The sequence below is a fragment of the Coptis chinensis genome, chromosome 2, assembly GCF_015680905.1.
Source record: "Coptis chinensis isolate HL-2020 chromosome 2, ASM1568090v1, whole genome shotgun sequence".
Lineage (NCBI taxonomy): Eukaryota > Viridiplantae > Streptophyta > Magnoliopsida > Ranunculales > Ranunculaceae > Coptis > Coptis chinensis.
The window spans coordinates 79,786,657-79,806,977 of NC_141457.1; the positions used below are offsets into that span (position 1 = coordinate 79,786,657).

The following is a 20,321-nucleotide window of genomic DNA, read 5'->3' on the forward strand; positions in this document are numbered from 1 at the left end:
GTTTGTGTATATATTGGTATAAGTATATGTTGTATTTTAGAGCTACTCACACCAGCATTTTTATAATGCTGACCCGATTTGCATGTTTGCTTATCGGGTATGTTCATTCAATGAACATAGTTGATAAGTTTTGACAGGTTTAGTGTTGAAGAAGGTTGGCTGCTGCTTACCGTTTGCGTTAGCATTGCATTTCAGGATGTATTTTGTTTTCCCTTAAGGTGATATAGATTTTCAGTCTAGACAATGTATTTGTACTTTCATTTGCAATTTTAAATAAGGAGTTATTGAAAAGAGATTGGTAACCTAATCTTATTTGTAAATTTTTGTAATGAAGAGGACATTTGTTTAATTGAAATTTTTATTGGTTTTTCATTATCCGCATATTTAAAACTGTTTATGGGTTTTTGGAAGTTGAGAGTGCGTCACACCTCGGAGATCGAAGAGTCGGGAACAAATAATGTTTTCCAGTGCGCGAAATTCGGGTGTGACACAACTCCTATGCATTTACGACGTCGATGGTAGATCCATCTGCGAATACTCTCCGCCCATTCCTCTTATCCTAAGGGTCTAGTTGGTAGGGCCCCCCATCCCTCTCCGGTTCCATGACCATCTCTTCTCCCCAAGTGGGATCTTCTACAGGAAACTCAACCAGAAACTCCACTACTGCCTATGCCTTCTCCGTGGTTCTTATCTGATATTGTATCTCGTACAAACTAAGCATCACTGCCCATTTCAACATTCTGCCTGATTTCTCTGTCCTTAATGCTTGTTTGAGAGGCAGGTTAGTCACCACCACCACCGAGTGTGACTCGAAGTAGGGTTTCAGCTTTAGAGCTGAGAAGATTAACGCTAGGGCATACCTCTCAATTCTACTATACAGCGTCTCTGCATCCAACAATGTTTTGCTTTGAAACTACATCGGCTTCTCTATTCTGTCGACTAGACAAACATGAACTAAACTAACTGCATACTCGGTAGCCCCCAAATACAAGTATAACTTCTCTCCTTGCTCTGGCTGAGATAGCAAGGGAGCCTTACCCAAATACCTCTTCAGCTCTTGAAACGGCTCCTCGCATTCTGATGTCCACAAGAAATCTGTGGTGCTTCTCAGTAACTGATACAGCGACCTACATTTGTCAGATGACTTGAAAATGAACCTATTCAAAGCCGCAACCCTACCTGCCAACCGCTGCACTTCCTTGACATTCTGCGGTGACGGCATCTCCACCAAAGCTCTTATCTGTTCAAGATTAGCCTCTATTCCCCGCTGAGTAATAATGTAGCCCAAGAACTTTCTCGTGGTCACTCCGAATGTGCATTTCTCCATATTCAGCTTCAAATTGTACTTTTGCAGTATCCCGAATGTCTCCCTTAATCCCTCTAAATGCTCCTCCTCAGACATACTTTTCTCCACCATGTCATCTATGTATATTTCAATCCCTTTCCGAATCTTACTTTCGAACATTTTCTCCCCCAACCGCTGGAAAGTGGCTCCAGCATTCTTCAATCCAAATGGCATCTTGGTATAGCAATACGTGCCGCCTTCTACGATAAATGTTGTCTTCTCCTGATCCGGTCCGTACATCACGACCTAATTATATCTCATAAATGCATCCATGAATGAAAATATCTTGAATCCTGCTGTCCTATCCACCAATTCATCCACCCGCGGCATGGGATAGCTATCTTTCGGACACTATACATCCACATCTGTAAACTCGACGCACATACGAACCTTGCCATTCTTTTTTGGTACCGCGACCACATTGGACAACCAATCTATGAATTCCACTTCTCGTATTATTCCAGCTCCTTTTAATTGCCCAACCTCTTCGTGAATGCCCTTCGCATACTTGGGTCTGATGCTCCGCATCCTTTGCCTCACTGGCTTGGCATCCTCTTTCATGTGTAGCCGATGACACGCGAACTTTGGATCTAACCCAGTAACATCCTCAATTACCCACGCAAACACGTCCTTGTTTTCTGACAAGAATTGTATTAACTTACTTTTCCACTCCTCTGACAAACTGGACCCTACCGCGATGAACCTCTCCTCATCCCCTTCCCCAATATTCACTACTTCAATCTCGTTGAGTGTCTTCAGATCCACCGTTGACTCCTCCTCCCCCTCCACAGAGGTGCACTGTAATTGTTATGCCTACATCTTCCTAGGGTTTGAGTTCTCTTCTTCTGGTCCGCGGATCAACCGTTTCACTATACCTCTGTGGTTGTTCTTGGCCATCACCTGATCTCCACAAACTTCATACATCCCCGTCGGGGTGGGAAACCGTATCACTTGATAGTAGGTTGACGGGACAGCCTTCATCTCATGAATCCACCGCCTCCCTAAGATCGCATTGTACTGAGGAGCGGAATCCACCACCATAAACCGTGCAAAGACTATCACTAGACCTGTGGTTGCAAGCAATAAGAGTTCTCCCATAGGCTCCATCATACTCCCATTGAACCTGTATAAATTAGCCCGCGGAAGCCGCAATTACCTATGATCAATCCCCATTTCTTCTAAATCTCCTTTAAACAATAAATCCACTGCACTACCACAATCGATCAACACCCTCTTCACCATGTAATTGCCCATTGCTACTGTGATGACCAACGCATCTTCATGGGGAGAATCCACTGCCCGTAGATCCGCACTGCTAAAGACGATCCTGTCTTTGTCATCCGATGTCCCCACTATTGGTCGCGGTCTATCTGTCTCGTCATTGATCTGCTGGATGCTCACGGTTCTCCTCACCCTATCTCTATGAGCATTATGACTTAGTACCTCTCCACTAAAAATCACATTAATAGTTCCTAGTATCCGGTCCTGGCGTAGCATGCGCTCCTCATTCTGTGTTCCCCTTACAAACTCCCTTATCCTCCCTTTTTCCACCAATCGTTGAACCAACCACTTTAGTGCATAACAGTCGTCGGTCTCATGATTTCGTATCTGATGATAGGCACAGAAAGGTTTCTCAGGTAGTTCTATTGGGGTGTTCCGCGACCCTTCATATCCCTGCAGGTTTTTAATCAACGACAATATTTTGCTCAGGGGTCTATTCAGCGGCGTCACTTCTATCTCGCGATATGGCTTTCTTTCTCTGTTTTCCCTTCGAATCCCCTCCCGACTTCTTTCTGCCCTTGGCGGGTATCCGCAATACCCACCGCTTTCCTTCTCGGCCACCGCTGCCCTTCGGTGTTCCCTGTCTTTCTCCAACGATATCACTGCTTTCCCTGACCTCTTAGACTCTTTTTGTATAGTGTCCTCATCCCTGATATATTTTTCCACTCGTGGATATAGCTCATGCAAGGTTGCAATCTTGTTCTTCACCACAGACTAATGTACTCATGTTCCTGGCCGCAACCCTCTTTCAAATGCGATCAATGCAGTTCTCTCATCCAGATTTTCGACCTTCAATGTCTCGGCCTTGAATCAACACAAATACTCCCTTACTAACTCCACAGATCTTTGTCGAACATTGAATAATGTCGCGATATCCACCACACGCTTTTTCTAGTGTATGAAGCAATCTATAAACGCCTGCTCCAATTATTGGAAACTACTTATGCTTCCCGCTGGCAACCGGTAGTACCAGTCCAACACCCCTCCTTTCAGGCTAGCCAGGAACATCATACACCGTAATTTATCATACCGCGCCTCTTGCCAGAGAGGCATCTGTTGTCGAAAATGATGGATGTGGTCCGCCGGGTCTCCTTTGCCATCGTATCTTTCAAACCTGGGTTGGTTGAAACACTTCGGCACCTCTGACGCCCAGATGTTGTCCGCTAATAGGTTACGATTCAGTCCGGCTACCACTTGGCTAGCCTCCCCCCGACCCTTTGCTTGCTGCCGATTCGCCTCTCTATCATTATCTATCATCTCCTGAACTTGTTCCATGGTCAAGCCAACCACCGAGTTTTCGACCAGGTTCGGTCCACCCTCCTCATTGTCAGACTCCTCACTTGCTTCTTCCCCCTCTTCTTCCTCCGTTCTTTCTTTCTCTCTCCTCAGTTCGTCGTTCCCTTCTCTCAGTCTCCCGATATCCTCTCGCATAAGCCGGGTCTCTTCTATTTGATGCTCCACTTCTTAATCTCCCCCCTCATCAATCACCGCCTCTGGTGTTGGCTCTTTCACCACTGCCCTCTTTGGTCTACCTACCCCTTTCTTCACTTTTGGTGCCATTTCTGCCTTCTACAATCTCTTCGATCCCCACAGACGGCGCCAAATGTATGAACCTAGAAACTACAAGTTGAAACCGAAGAGCTACAAACTCTCACCTCAGTTAGTCTCCCTCCCTTCTCTTTTCTTTCTCTACTTTTTTCTCTCTTCTCACTGTGCGGCCCCCCTTTATTCTCTCCATCCTCTTCTTTTTATACCCCTTTTCCCCTCCATCTGGACCATCCACCTAGCTCATCATCCCTCGGTTCCCCTTCCTATCGTATGCATGCCACGTCTGCGGTCTAGGGTTCCGCGGTCACAATCCCCTACTCCTCGAATTCCCCTATCACGCTACATCCATTTCCTCATCATGTTGACCTAGTCCACCTCTTACTATTGGGCCACTACACTTGGCACACAGGGTGCCATAAAGTTTACATTCCATCATAGAATATAACAGTACAAGATTTACACTCGCTAATATGGAAACACATAATCCTTAACAAATGTTACTTAATGCCTTAATATATGACAAAACCAGAGCCAGATGAATCTGACGAGGAGCTAGTGAGCGAGAAGGATCTAAAAGTAGATAAATCTACTTATGGAGACATACTAGTTGACTAAAACTCAACACATCACAAACATGTAAGATTATATTGAAAAGGGGTTTTTTTACTTAACCCTTTATTGTAGTGGCACGGTATTGGCATCCCACTTTATGGGATTGGCACTCTTTTGGCAAAAAGTAAAACAATAATGGTTATTTCTTATATGTCCTTTTACACCCCACATGCCCAATAGTTCTATGACACCTGGTTGCCGCGAAATCTCACATCCCATGGCAGCACGGCAGGCAGTTGTCGCGAGATCGCACAATCTACGGCATTGGGTTGCCGCGAGAACCCATATCCCACGGCAGGGGAGTTGCCGCGGAACATTTTTTTTGTGTTTTTTGTGTTTTTTTCACTTCAAATTTTGCGTATTGAACACACATGACATATGGATACATCACTTTCTTCTTTAAAGCTTATTTATACACTCCAAGAACAACACCAAAACCATGACAAAAAAAAATGTACAATCGAAGTATAATTTTGCAATCTCGCGGCAAATATATTTCATATGCTATAAGAAAAACTTGTGATCAAATTAATGAAGAAGAGTTTTGATAATTAACACAAGCAAACTCCATTTTAGTGAACACAACTATCTCACGGCAACTAACTTTTTTTACGGTGGCTATTAAAAAAAAATAAAATAAAATATGACCCACAACAACCACCTTCTGTGGGATATGGGATATTGCGACAACCCGATGTCGTAGATTGTGCGATCTCGCGGCAGCCTATTGCCGTGAGTGTTTTTTTATGTGATTAATGGAGGGGTGACAATTCCTTTGAATTGGTCAAAGGGGTGTTAATTCCAAAAAGTGAGGTGTCAATACCGCGACCTTTATTGTATAGTCGCATTTGTAAAACACCCTCTAAAGTAACAATTTTCACAAAAGACCTCTTATTATTCCGTCTCATTACCTAACAGACCATTTGTTTTTATGAAATACCAAACTTACCCTTATAAAGTAGCTTTTGAGTTTTGACTTCTCTCTTTCTTTTGTCTATTATTTATTATTGGGAAGCCATGAATAAACCAAATTGAAGATACACATCTCAACCGAATCTCCATAAAGTCAAAGACACATGAAAAACAACAAAACCTTTTGGGAACCTTAAGGAAAAAAACTCAAAACAAACGCCTGGAGCACCCAATCTAATTCCCAAACAAAAAAGGTTAACTAGTATTACCCCTCCCCCCTAGATGACTCAATTAGGATTTCTCCCCCATCAAATAGAAAAGTAGGGTCTCCCCCCCCAAATATACGGTCAACTTGGTTTGACTGTTAACTTTTAGATCAAATAACTGAAAATGACACAACTACCCCCACCTATGTAAAATTGAACATTTTCTTTTTTGAAAATAATGAGGGCAGTTGTGTTATTTTTAGTTGATTGACTTGAAAATTAACGGTCAATCCAAGTTGATCGTGTGTTTAGACCCTAATTTCCCATCTAGTAGGGAGGGGGGTAATACTAGTTAACCCAACAAAAAAAATCAAAAGATGGAACCATAAATTTTATATTATAATGAAGAGAATAAGATAGGGCTTTAATTACAACAAGGTTTTCGACCCGGCCATATGGTCGGACTCTTTTTGATATTTTTCGTGATGTAAAAGAAATGCTTGATTCTGATTTTAATAGTTAATTTTATATTTAAAAAAATATATATATAACACAAAATTATGATGCTTTAGTTAAACCTTCTAATATACAAACGGTTTATTTGCACATTTGGTAGCAACTCCTAGAACCACACATGAACACCACAGCTTTGTAGGCTATTGTGTGCATCACCCCACCATTGCTTTTTGGATATGATGAGTATAACAATCTTGTAATATATGTGGTTTAGAAAATCATGACTGATAACCAACTTGATTATAGCTCATGCCTTGCTGCTGAGAAACCATTACTAAGGCCCATCCAAATGAAGAACATGTTTTTTTCTACACAACTTGAAGTGGAGTAATTTGGTTTTTTTAAACGGTGCTAAAGTGTGTGAAGGCTGAAGCCTCCTACCATTGAAGATGATTACTACAACAAAGATCCTTTTAGAACTTCTATAAAGCAGCTAATTTATTTAATAGAAAAAGAGTCGATGTCATGGTACTAAAACCGGAATAAGTTTCAAACTTACAAAGTACTCCTGCATACTAACTCTGAGAGTGCGCGCCACTGACATTTTCTTTTTGCCAACCCTATATGAGGACCTGTAAATAATAACCAAACATCACACACCGAAAACCCCGCCATTCATAATTTCCTGGTACATTCATGTGAGTTTCAATTGATTCAACGACACATAACAGTAGTAGTGTGATTGGTTTCTAGCAGTTTTATACTTCTACAAAGAAGTTGCAGTGCTCATAGATCAGTTGCAGGTGCTCATAGAAGTTCCCCTAATCGATCAGGTCCTATATTTCCTGGAAAAGTATGATATACTTCCCATGAGATTTAGTCTTTTCTTTTGAGGTTTGCACTAATCTCCATCAGATGCTACCATCACTTTTCTGCAATGTACAAATTAAAGCAACGAGCAAGCAAAACATAAGTGCATAATCAGACTCCAAAATCAACTTTAATAGAGTATGTGGTATGTTTCCATGAACTAATCACAACAATTCACTTCGCATAATAATGATTTATCTATACAATATGTTTGACAATCCAGAATCCTAAATAATCTTTCATATCAAAGAGCAAAGTAGATGAATTAAAATAATCTCAAAGTGTATCTGAGAACTATTGTTCTTTCTTGCATTATTTTATATACTTGGGAGTCATGCAAAGAAGAGACAGTAAATACTTAAAACATGTACCTAAGGAAATAAAACTATATAGATTTTAATCTAGCTACATGTCAAAATACCTCAAGCAATTCTAACTATATTGTCAAAGTTCTCAAACTGTATGTGGACTTCATTAATAATTTCCTATATGCTGATCATATTAAGGAGTTTTAGCAAAACTTAATTAATTTGCTGCTCAGAGCAAGTTAGTTCAAATTCTTATCATTTTCCAGCTTCGCCAGATCAAGACAGAGTATTATCCCCACCATAATCTGAATGAGGTATTTGTCCATAGTATCCCCCCAGGCGTACGAATAGAAAGACCCACAGTAAATTACTGAACCCCCCCCCCCCCTTCGATGTTATAACTTAACGAAGTCACAGTTGATGGAAGTTGCAAGTTAATTTTTTGCTCATGTATCAAAAAAAAATTCTATGATCAATTGAAAATTATAAACATAAGCAACTTCGAATTGGATTAGTTTCTCCTCAAGAATACCATTGATGGAGGGATTTAGCGACTTGAATCCATTGTGCTTTTTTAATTGGTGTGACTCAGGTTCTTCATAATATAATATAGTAGAAAATCAATAATATATTATGGCCTAATGGCCTAATTAATGCTCCATCCACAAAGAAGAACTTGGTTTCTGTTACCGAGTCCCAGGTGCTTCCTATTATTGCTAGCTACTTGTTTATGTATTCTTCAGTACAAACTTGTTTCGACTCATTGTGTCTTGCCTAAATCACATACACTGCCATGTTTCTACACATTCTAAGGATTGTCATGATCATGTAATAGGTGCAACTACATGCATGACCAACATAAGTGTGCTTCACAACTGGACTCAAATTATTAACTTGGCTGGGTAACATAAGTGTATGCGCACTTAGGAGAGAAAAAAAATTAAAAATCCTTATTTGATGCTACGTACAAACCCATTACATTTGCAAACCTCACATGCGCTACGTCGCGGGTAATACAAAACCGCTTCTCTCTAATCCCTAATCATAATTCCTCTAACTTAAACAAAAGACTTTCCCAATTGTGGAGGTACATTTTAGGCATGACCTTACAATTTCGGAGAATAGGGTTTGTATAAGATGTTTGACTAAACTCAGGTCGGTCCTCTGAGTTTCCTACGTATCCAGTTCTCTGATGAACTGGAATCAAGTCAGACATAGTTCATTTTGAGTGATTGAGTTGGAGATAGAGAGAATGTGAGCCTACTTCGAGAATAGAGAAGACGCCTCCTTTTATAAGCATAGATCCCCCTTTTGTGTTGTCTTGATGATTACTTATACTCCTTTCGTTACGAAGTAATGATCTATCATTAATGATGTTGTTGACCAGCTTGCAGCGGTTACGTTTCCTAGGTCATTTGGACGACCTGACCTTAGGTCGTATACACGACCTACTTGTAGTCTGGAAATGTGGTCTGCCATGAGTGGTTGAGAGTGGAGGGTACTGACATAGCCCTCTTTCTTTATATCACTGTTTGTAGAATAGTGGTGTAAAGAAAGATAATAAAGGAGACCGCGTGTCTTACTTGGTTGAAAATAGAGATTGCTGTGAATTGAATTTTCTGTGTTTGTAGGCTGGATGTTGTTTGTTGCTTAGAGCTTTGTTAGGAGTTTATGTGGTAGTGCGCAGATTGTAGCTCGTAGTGCGTAGATCATAAATCGTATGTCGTAGCTCGTAGTGCGTAGTTCGTAGTGCGTAGATCGTAGATTGGATTTGACTGATAATTAGCCTTTGAGTGGTAATTACAGTTGAATCAAACTTAACCCTGGTGTTAGTGTTAAGTTGATTGTACGGCTTTTGGGGGCGCTATGGTTGATAGCTAGCCTTTTGGTGGCGTCACTATGGTTGATAGCTAGCCTTTTGGGGGCGTCACTATGGTTGTTTTTCATTGAGCATCCTTGATTGCGATCTGACATCGTGGTGTGTGGTTCGAACTTGATCCTTAGCTGGGTGTCAAGCTGATTGGTTGATAGCTAGCCTTTTGGGGATCTATTATTGTCGTAGATGCCATTTAAGTTGGCTGATAGTAAGCCTTTTGGGGGCGTTACTATGACTGTAAATGCCAATTTGGTTGGCTGATAGTAAGCCTTTTGGGGGCATTACTATGATTAATCGTTAGCTTTTAGCTGGCATGCTTATCACTAGCCCCCAGTTCGTAGTAGAAGTATCCCTTTGTGGGTGTTAATGTTGTTTAGCCCTAATGAAATAACTTGTCCCAGTTCGGAGATGGCTATGGCTAGCCCCCAACTTGATTGGCTTGCAATAAACTGCAAGGGAGTGAGCTTCCACTTTGCAATTCGAGCGACTCACCGGTTTGTAGTATATGCGAACTGTCAAGAAGGGAACTGCGTGCTTTGAAATGTTATATCTGATTCGGGAACACTTGGATGCTTCTCGGTTTTGAATTGTTGGTTCCTTGCTTCGACAAAGTATTGCTTCCCCTTGATTTGTTATTTCAATTGATGATGGATATGCTGACAAATTTTTGTATGTAGTATAACTCCATGGTAAGTGAGCTTTTTTAAATTGATTGACATCATCGACGTGAGCTTTGCGGTGTGGTCAGTCTGGGACAACCTAGAATATTGATGTTCATTCAAGCTCCAGTAAACTGATGACAACCTGTGTACAAGCTAAACTGACAGTAATTGTGTTCGAGTTGAACTGATAGTTGGAATTAATATTGGTTGCTTCTTCCAGGTTGTAGACCTACTCTGACCTGACTTGAGGATGACTTGATCTGAGGACGATCTGACCTGAGGAAAACCTGAGCTGAGGACAACCTGATTAGAGGATGAGCTGATTTGAGGATGAGCTATTTTGAGGATGAGCTGACTTGAGGATGGCCTGAGCTGAGGATGAGCTGACTTGAGGATGAGCTATTCTGAGGATGAGTTGATCTGAGGATGAGCTGACTTAAGGATGACCTGTCTTGAGGATGACCTATTCTAAGGATGAGCTTATCTGAGGATGAGCTGATCTTTACCTAACTAGAGTAAGTTTGGATGTGTTTTAGTATTTTGGCCATAACTTTGGCTACAGTTATCAGAATCACATGTGTGAGCCCAATTCAAAAAGATCTCGATGGCGTGCACGCTGTCACCCCGGAGCAAACTGTGGTGGCTATTTTCGAGGTCAAAATCCACTGTTTTCCCCTCCAAATTCACCTTTTTCTATTTTTGTCCGACCTGAGCTGATGATGTGCTGATCTGATGGATGACCTGGAGGAGGACGACCTGGCTGAGGATGACCCGACTTGATGATGAGCTGATCTGATGGATGACTTGGTAGAGGACGACCTGACTTGATGATGTGATGATCTGATGGATGACCTGGTAGAGGACGACCTGGCTGAGGATGAGCTTGCTGAGGATGACATGACTGATGATGACCTGGCTGATGGAAGGCTGATGGACGACCTGGTGCAGGTCTTTGCATGAGATATGGCTGAGGTTTTGATATAGCTCTGTGATGAGTTGTGCTGGTGTGCGTTTCTCCTCATTGATATTAGCATGCTCTGAAATTTCTGTTTGAGAGTGGTTGAACCAACACCTTAGTTGACCTGGTAAGGAGCGGCCTGTAAGCTAGATTCCTGGATCTGTATTGTCATCGATTTGCCATAAAGGAAGCGTGTAACATGGTGGTAGTTGCAGCCCTCGGGTTGGTATTGGATCGACTGCAAGTGATCTGTAAATATGAAGTATATCTTGCAACATAGAAGTGTGCATAGATTATTCGAATTGATCCAAAGATTAAAGATTACTATAAATGAAAGATAGTTGAATGTAGACTTATCTCTTAGAACGCTGACTTTTCACTTACTGCCATTGATAGTTGAATGGAAGAATGCTGACTGTTCTTCCATGGTGGTTTTACAAAGTTTCATGGGCTTGAGAAAATGGTGTGAATGCTTTTTCTCAAGAAGATGAACTGGCAGATGGCGCCACTGTGGAGGTACATTTTAGGCATGACCTTATAATTTCGGAGAATAGGGTTTGTATAAGATGTTTGACTGAACTTAGGTCGGTCCTCTGAGTTGCCTACGTATCCAATTCTCTGATGAACTGGAATTAAGTCAGACGTAGTTCATTTTTAGTGATTGAGTTGGAGATTGAGAGAATGTGCCCACTTCGAGAATAGAGAAGACGCCTCCTTTTATAGGCGTAGATCCCCCTTTTGTGCTGTCTTGATGATTACTTATACTCCTTTCGTTACGAAGTAATAATCTGTCATTAATGATGTTGTTGACCAGCTTGCAGCGGTTATGTTTCCTAGGTCGTTTGGACGACCTGACCTTAATTAGGTCGTATGCACGACTTGCTTGAAGTATGGACACGTGGTCTGCCACGAGTGGTTGAGAGTGGAGGGTACTGACACCAATTAAGTGGTTTAATTTCAACTTGAACATCGATCACCAAAATAACTTTAACAAATAATTTAAGAGAGAAAATAGCCCAAAGATTCCCTGCATACTTCATTACTTCCCCTCACAACTATAGTTGTAGTGCTATCTCCCTTTATTATTTCTTCACCGCCTTCAAGTCTTGATTTCTTGCCCAATTCCAAAACAAAAGCTAGCAAAGAAATGACTAAAATAGTACATGTACCCATCAGCAAACCCAACCCACCACCCCAAATTTAAATGGCACAACTAACACAACAACTACAAACTTGGCCATCTTTCCCAACTACAAAAGCTTAGCTATATGGTGTGTCACGCCACCTTATCATTCACAATTAAAACCACAAATAGTATTGGACTTCAAAACGTCGCTCCAAGAAACTCTCAAAATTACACAGCTCAATATCACTATACCGAAAGGTTCATCATCTCCAAGTCTTACTTCTAAGAAGTTGGTTTTTCATAAAATCTATTGTCGTGTCCATGTATTCTAAGGGTGCTGATGTTGGGGAATTTACACTATGTACTTCTAAATAGCGTTGTCAAAAATTTGATCCCATTCTTTACATGTATATTGTATATCTATTGTTTACCATTCTCTTTTACCCACCCACACCCTTTGTGGAGGACCTACTCATGGGTCTGCAGAAACCCTGTATATGGAATTGCTATATTCAACCCAGTTCATAAATAGTTTTTTTCATAGTCTCAATGCAACCTCAATGTAGGTTCACTGAAATGTTGGGATCAAGTTTTAGGCATCAAGCCAACCCAATCGAAATAAATTCCTAAAAAAGATAATACGGAGCTTTTTATTCTTTGAAATCAGGAAAAGTATTTTTCATTGAGCACATACCTAAAAACGAAAATTTTTGAATCATAACAATTTGGCGCAACTTGACTTCTAAGAAGTACTTTATGGAAAAAGTATGTCAGAAGTGAAGGAGAGGCTATTGTATAAAATTAAGCTGCTATAAAAAAAAAAAAAAAAAAAAAAAAAAAAAAAAAAAAAAAAAAAAAAAAATTGCACAAAAACAAGCAGAATTGGTGATACATGTGTTGGCTAATTTTCGATATATTCCTTGCTTCACATTACATTGAAATAAGTATTTTCGTCTAGAAATTAGCTTTTATAAATTCACACTGACAACCTGTAGAATTCTAGTCAAGAAAATTAGGATAGCAAAAACCACTGCACGTAGGAATAAATTAAAGCTTAACAATTTATATATAAACTAAAACAACAAACGACATAATAAGATACTGAAATTAATTAACAAACATTACTAAGTGAAAATAGACGGATGATCTTACCTTTGTTCCAAACTTCTCTGATTTTTGGTGGTTCGCTTTAATATTCAAACAACAAAAAAAATTATTTATTGATTCTCAATGCATCTCGCACCAGCCCCTTGAGGTATTGTTCATTGGAGTTTTCCTTTTTCGCCGGGAGAGAGATGGCCTTCACAAAGAACTGCGTTAAGAAATGTTTTATTTTTATGGTTTCTTAGTTTCATTGGCTTATCACTTAATCTTTCTATTACTGATCGGATCCCGAGCAGGTGGTAGACGAAATATCTGATTCATTGCTTTTCACACACCATATGTCCATATGAATTATATGCATTCGATCCAGTCAACATAGTTCCTGAGTCAGCTCGGTCCATTCAGCAGAGACATTTTTTGGATCCCGACCGCTCGCCTATGGGATAGATCTATCTTTTCTTATCCCGTTCACCTCTCAAATAATAGAATATCTTTGGCTTTAGGTTGCTTGCCACATCATCCTAGTTGTCTGGTCAGGCGGGAATAAGAAAATGAAACATCTTTTTTATTTCCACCCCGGGCACTCGCAATGAGGAGGTAGCTATACCCATCATGATGTCCTTGCCTCAGCAACATCCAGAAGCGGAGACTCTAGATTGGAGTTAATCCCCAACCCATCCCTTTATTTTTTTTTGCAAAGAGAAAAGGAATAATTGGGTTTTATGTATTTATTGAAATTTTCTATAAATTGCTTGTAAGGTGTATTTCGGTTGGATTGATTGAACATGGGTTTCAAAACCCATTAAAGTTCTGTTTGTGCATAAGGAGATAGAGTTATGGGAAGAAGATGATCCCTGCTATCTTCAAAGTTGGGCTTTAAATGTTCTTTGAAACCATTGATTTCAATTCTCAAATATCCAAGAAATATCCAAATTAAACTTAAGTTTCAAAATGTTCTTTGAATCTCCAAATATACTAGAAATACTAAATGAAAAATGTGTAAGTGAAAAATAGGAATGAAAGCTTAAGGACTACTTTTAGTAGGTTTTTCACAAACGCGACCATACCATATAATAGGGGGTTAGTACAAAAAACTCTTATTGAAAATTGTTTACCACAAAAAATAAAAAAAAAAAGTCCGGATTCATTGAGGTCACTGCACAAGCCAACTTGTGTGGGCGCACCCAATACCCTTAGATTTTATTTGTGATTGAGATTATATAATGGGGGTGATTAACACAATTTTCTTCATCTGTTACCAAAATTAACTATCAAATCTATTAATTTGGAAATTAAATCTAAACAAATCTACACAAATTCAAAAGAGAATGAGAACCGTGAAAACTCAATTTCCTTTAAAAAAAAATTAAAGATGCATCTTCTTCGCTGCCAAACTTCTTCTCGTTAGAATTTCTAAGTTTTGAATTTTTCGGATTAGATTATTAAGATGTCGATGTCATGCATATTCAAAATTGAATATTGTCTATTTCTAAATTCTTGGTAAACCAAAAAGTCAAACGAGAAGCGTTCATAGAGCAAGTGGTGGTATTATTGTAGTCGTTATTGCATGTGTTCTTGTTCTCATTCATATAAAACCATGTTTGCAAACAGATTGCTTGTTGTAGAGATTTCCAAGCCTAATGGGTTTTTTGGATCTTGGCGTTTAATAGTAGTGTCACTGGTTGATGTAGGGACGTTTATATCGAGTGCGTTAGACTGGCTGAATATAGGTGCTTGAATAAGAAACTGGTTTTGATCTTTAAAATGGTGAAACTTGGCTATTGTGGATGCGATGACATACGGAGCATTCATGGACCTTTGATTTACTCTTGGAGGGAATGAATTAACGCGATTAACACGTTCTCTTTTCTCTTTTGAATTTGTTTGGATTTGTCTTATTGTCTAGATTTACTAACCAAATTAAAAGATTCGGCTGTTATTTTTGGTAATGGAGAAAGAAAACTGTGCTAATCACGAATAGTGCTACACGAGACTTCTTTTTAGACCTACTATTTTGATTCACTATTTGAATATCGTTGGTTTGTATTGCAATATATATGGACATGTATCTCTATGTAAATCAATAATTAAGACTAATCTCAATCATAAAGTAAATCTAACAGTATTGAGTGTGCCAACACAAGTTGCCGGCCTTATGCGGATACCTTCTCTGAATCTGGACTCAAATAATAATAATATACCTCATAATCATAATACAAGTAAAAAAAAATATAAAGAAAACTACAAAAAGAAAATATGGAACTATGGATAGTATTTCACGCGTCCGAAATCTAGAGGCTCAAGTTTTCAATACCACATAATAAAAAAGATGGAATATACGAAGTCAATAAACAGGCCACCATCCAATCAAAAAAAGATAAACAGGCCACCTACATGACTACCAAAGTATTGGTGGCAAAAATAAGGTCATGAACTCAGAATGCGCCACTCGAATCTTTTTCAATTGAACTGCTGCTAGTCTTCTAGCCACATTGTAGATTAAATGACCAATTTACCCAAATCTTTATAAGAGAGCTGGATCAGGAGTGTGTATGGGTACTCAATTACCGAAACTGAACCGGAATCGAAACCGCAATTATGGCTCATAAAATATTAGACCCATTAAAAGTGGGTCTTTAAGAACCGAACTCACAAAGAACCGAAACCGTTAGAACTGAATAGTAAAAAACTGATGATATCCAAACCGAAACCGATTATTAAGATTTTGATATATAAAGTTTAGTATTATATTACACTAAATAAAGACAAACTCAAACATTATAACATATAATTTTTATTTGTTAGGTGTAAAAGTCTAATATTTAATAACACACATTTACTATTGTTATATATATATATATTAGAAAGTAGACCCGTGCAAACGCACCGGTTCTTTTAAAAATTTGCTCAATAATCATAACTATACATATATAAATTTTCTAACAAATTGTAATTCATGTTTTTGTCGCTAACCCATTTTAATTTCTTAACAAATTGGTTTAATTAAGTTTTAAAAATCCCGTTTTTTAATTGGGGAAATATCCCGTTTTAATTTAAAAGTGTGATTTCCGTTTTTAATATGATAATGATTTCCGTTTTAATTAGAAGTGTTAGATTTTTTTTTTTTTTTTTCTATAGGGGGAGGAATTTCCATTATAATAGTAGAAAGATTCTCGTTTTAATTAGAAGTGCTAAATTTTATCTTTTCAATAGAAGAGAAATTCTCATTTTAATAGGAGTTGATGAGGTGGAATTTTAAAAGAGATAGAAAAATACCCCTTGTGGAAGCTTTAATATTAAGACTAGCTTGTAGGCCCATGCATACGCACCGGCTCTTTTGAAAACATTTATATTTTTTTTTAGAAAATTGGGACTACCGTTTTAGTCGCTAACCCGTTTTAATTTTCTAACAAATTGTTTTAAATTAAGTTTTAAAAACCAATTTTTTTCAATTGGGAAAGAGATTATGTTTTAATATGAGAATAATTAGATACGCTAGATTTTTGCTTAATTTTCAATAGGGGAGGAATTCTTATTTTAATAGGAGAAGGATTCCCGCTTTAATTAAAAGTGTAAGAATTTGTTTTAATAGGAAAAGAATTATCGTTATAATAGAAGAGAAATTTCCGTTTTTCAAATATGAAAGAAATTCTCGTTTTAATAGGAGATGACGAGGAATTTTAATAGAGCTCGAAAATACCCCTTGTGAGAGCTTTAATATTAAGAAACTAGCTTGTAGGCCCGTACATATGCACTGGTACTTTCGAAAACATTTAGATTTTTTTTAGAAAAATAAGACCATTGTTTTAGTCGCTAACCCGTTTTAATTTTATAACAAATTGTTTTTAATTAAGTTTTAAAACCCCGTTTTTTTCGATTGAGAGAGAGATTCTATTTTAATAGGAGAAAGATTCCCTCTTTAATTAGAAGTGCTAATTTTTTTTAATAGGAGAATAATTCCCGTTATAATAAGAGAAGAATTCCCGTTGTAAAAAAAAAAATTTGTTTTTCAAATAGGAGAGAAATTTATATTTTAATAAGAGATGACATGGAATTTTAATAGAGCTCAAAAAATACCCTTGTGGGAGCTGTAATATTAAGACTAGTTTGTAGGCCTGTGCATACGCACCGGCTCTTTTGCAAATATTTAAATTTTTTTTAGAAAATTGAGACTACCGTTTTAATCGCTAACCAATTTTAATTTTCTAACAAATTGTTTTAAATTAAGTTTTAAAAACCCGTTTTTTCAATTGGGAGAAAAATCCTGGTTTAATAAGATAATAATTCTCGTTTTAATTAGATATGCTAGATTTTTCTTTTTCAATAGAGGAAGAATTCTCATTTTAATAGGAGAATGATTCCCGCTTTAATTAGAAGTGTTATAATTTGTTTTAATAGGAGAGGAATTTCTGTTATAATAAGTGAGGAATTTCCGTTTTTCAAATAGGAGAAAAATTTCCATTTTAATAAGAGATGACGTGGAATTTTAATAGAGCTCGAAAAATACCCTTGTGGGAGCTTTAATATTAAGACTAGCTTGTAGGCCCGTGCATACACACCGGCTATTTTGAAAACATTTAGATTTTTTTTAGAAAATTGAGGCTATCATTTTAGTCGCTAACACGTTTTAATTTTCTAACAAATTGTTTTAAATTAAGTTTTAAAAACTCATTTTTTCAATTGGGAGAGAGATTATATTTTAATAGGAGAATGATTCCCGTTTTAATTAGATATGCTAGATTTTTCCTTAATTTTCAATAGAGAGGAATTCCAATTTTAATAAGAGAATAATTCCTGCTTTAATTAGAAGTGCTAGAATTCATTTTAATAGGAGAATAATTCTCGTTATAATAAGATATGAATTTCCGTTGTAAAAAAAGATTTCCATTTTTTAAATAGGAGAGAAATTCTGGTTTTGATGACGTGAACTTTTAATAGAGCTTGAAAAATACCTTCGTGGGAGCTTTAACCCGTGCATACGCACCGACTCTTTTAAAAACTTGTTCAACAATCATAACTATATCTATAAGGGAAAATCTTGTTCATACGCACCGACTCTTTTAAAATAATTTGTTGAGAAATTAAAACGGGTTTTTAAGACTTGATTAAAATAATTTGTTAAGAAATTAAAACGGGTTAACGACGAAAACATTAATCACGATTTGTTAAATATATATATATATATATATATATTTCTCAACAAATTATTTTAATTAAGTTTTAAAAACCCGTTTTTTAATTGAGGGATGGATCCCGTTTTTAATTTAGAAGTGTGATTCCCATTTTTAATAGGAGAAGGATTCTCGTTTTAATTAGAAATGTTAGATTTTTTTTGTTTTGCAATAGGGGAGAAATTTTCATTATAATAGGAGAAGGATTCCCGTTTTAATTAAGTGTTAGATTTTTTTATTTTTTTTTTCAATAGGAAAAGAATTCTCGTTTTAATAAGAGTTGATGATGTGGAATTTTAAGAGAGCTAGAAAAATACCCCTTGTGGGAGCTTTAATATTAAGATATATATTAAAATTCCACAAGGGGTATTTTTCTTAATGCCCCTTGTGGAATTAAGAAAAATACCCCTTGTGGAATTTTAATATATATCTTAATATTAAAGCTCTCACACAAGGGGTATTTTTTAAGCTCTATTAAAATTCCACATTATCTCCTATTTCTCCCCTATTATAATGGAAATTCCTCTCCTATTAAAACAAATTCTATTACTTATAATTAAAGCGGAAATTATTCTCCTATTAAAATGGGAATTCCTCCCCTATTGAAAAGAGAAAATCTAGCATATCTAATTAAAACGGGAATTATTCTCCTATTAAAGCATGATCTCTCTCCCAATTAAAAAAAAAATGGGTTTTTAAAACTTAATTAAAACAATTTGTTAGAAAATTAAAATGGGTTAGCGACTAAAACGGTAGTCCCAATTTTCTAAAAAAAATCTAAATATTTTCAAAAGAGCCGGTGTGTATGCACGGGCCTACAAGCTAGTATATATATATATATATAACACAATAGTAAATGTGTGTTAGGCTCATAAAATATTAGACCCATTAAAAGTGGGTCTTTAAGAACCGAAACCGTTAGAACTGAATAGTAAAAAACCGATGATACCCAAACCGAAACCGATTATTAAGATTTTGATATATAAAGTTTAGTATTATATTACACTAAATAAAGACAAACTCAAACATTATAATATATAATTTTTGTTTGTTAGGTGTAAAAGTCTAATATTTAATAACACACATTTACTATTGTGTTATATATATATATATAACACAATAGTAAATGTGTGTTATTAAATATTTAAATGAATGTTTTATATTATTATATTAAACACGTGTAGTATAAATGTTAATAATAATGTTAACATCTACATGTATACTATGAATTAGCTTGTACATTGTATATATTAACTAATACGCATGTATGTGCTTGATATATTACACGTATATATATAGGATAATGAATTGAATACGTGCATGCTAACTAGCAATATGATTATTGTGGTACATGTATTTATTTATTCTATATATGATGCAGTACGTATAGTATAATGTATACATGTTCGTAAATATACACGTGTACATACAATTTATGAGATGTACTTAAAATTTTTATATAATTTTGAAAGCCTATTGAATTTAGGACTATTACTTCTTCTGAGAGGACAAAAATATCAGTGACAAGTGTTATTGTTGCACTAAACGCCAACTTTAATATCGATTACATAAGTAAGAAAATAATTTTAACAATAATAATGCATATAAGTCGAGAAAGAACCGAAACTCAAACTGAAACCGACTTAATTAATGTGTATGGATCCAGGTTTTCATATGAACTCGGTATGAACTAGGGGTGACTTCGGATCGGATCGGATTAACCACCTTCGGAATTTTTCCGAATATTTTTTGGAACCTAATATGCTAGCCAAATCCGATCCAATTTTTTTTCGGATTCAAAATATATTTCCAATTTCGGAACTTTTGGAAATTTCAGAATAACTCGGAAATTTCGGAATACTTGGTAAATAATTTTCAAAAGATCT

The 20,321-nt window shown here is 37.0% G+C and overlaps 2 protein-coding genes across 2 annotated transcripts; both read right to left on the bottom strand.

The window, feature by feature from the left end:
• Positions 1 to 1,696: 1,696 nt before the first annotated feature.
• Positions 1,697 to 2,452, bottom strand: LOC147518120 (uncharacterized). The gene is made up of 2 exons (XM_086593832.1): positions 2,246 to 2,452; positions 1,697 to 2,143 (listed from the first exon to the last, which is right to left on the bottom strand). The coding sequence occupies exons 1-2, from the start codon at positions 2,450 to 2,452 to the stop codon at positions 1,697 to 1,699; spliced, it is 654 nt and encodes a 217-aa protein (XP_086449958.1).
• A 45-nt stretch (positions 2,453 to 2,497) lies between these two features.
• Positions 2,498 to 4,057, bottom strand: LOC147518121 (uncharacterized). Its single transcript, XM_086593833.1, has 2 exons — positions 3,597 to 4,057; positions 2,498 to 3,275 (listed from the first exon to the last, which is right to left on the bottom strand). The coding sequence occupies exons 1-2, from the start codon at positions 4,055 to 4,057 to the stop codon at positions 2,498 to 2,500; spliced, it is 1,239 nt and encodes a 412-aa protein (XP_086449959.1).
• Positions 4,058 to 20,321: the final 16,264 nt, after the last annotated feature.

Coding starts and splice junctions, on each gene's coding strand:
- LOC147518120 (XM_086593832.1), bottom strand. CDS start 2,452: ATGGAGCCTATGGGAGAACTCTTATTGCTTGCAACCACAGGTCTAGTG. Junction 2,144..2,245: donor ATGAAGTTTGTGGAGATCAG/GTGATGGCCAAG, acceptor TAACAATTACAG/TGCACCTCTGTGGAGGGGGA.
- LOC147518121 (XM_086593833.1), bottom strand. CDS start 4,057: ATGCGAGAGGATATCGGGAGACTGAGAGAAGGGAACGACGAACTGAGG. Junction 3,276..3,596: donor AAAGGAGGGGTGTTGGACTG/GTACTACCGGTT, acceptor AAAATATATCAG/GGATGAGGACACTATACAAA.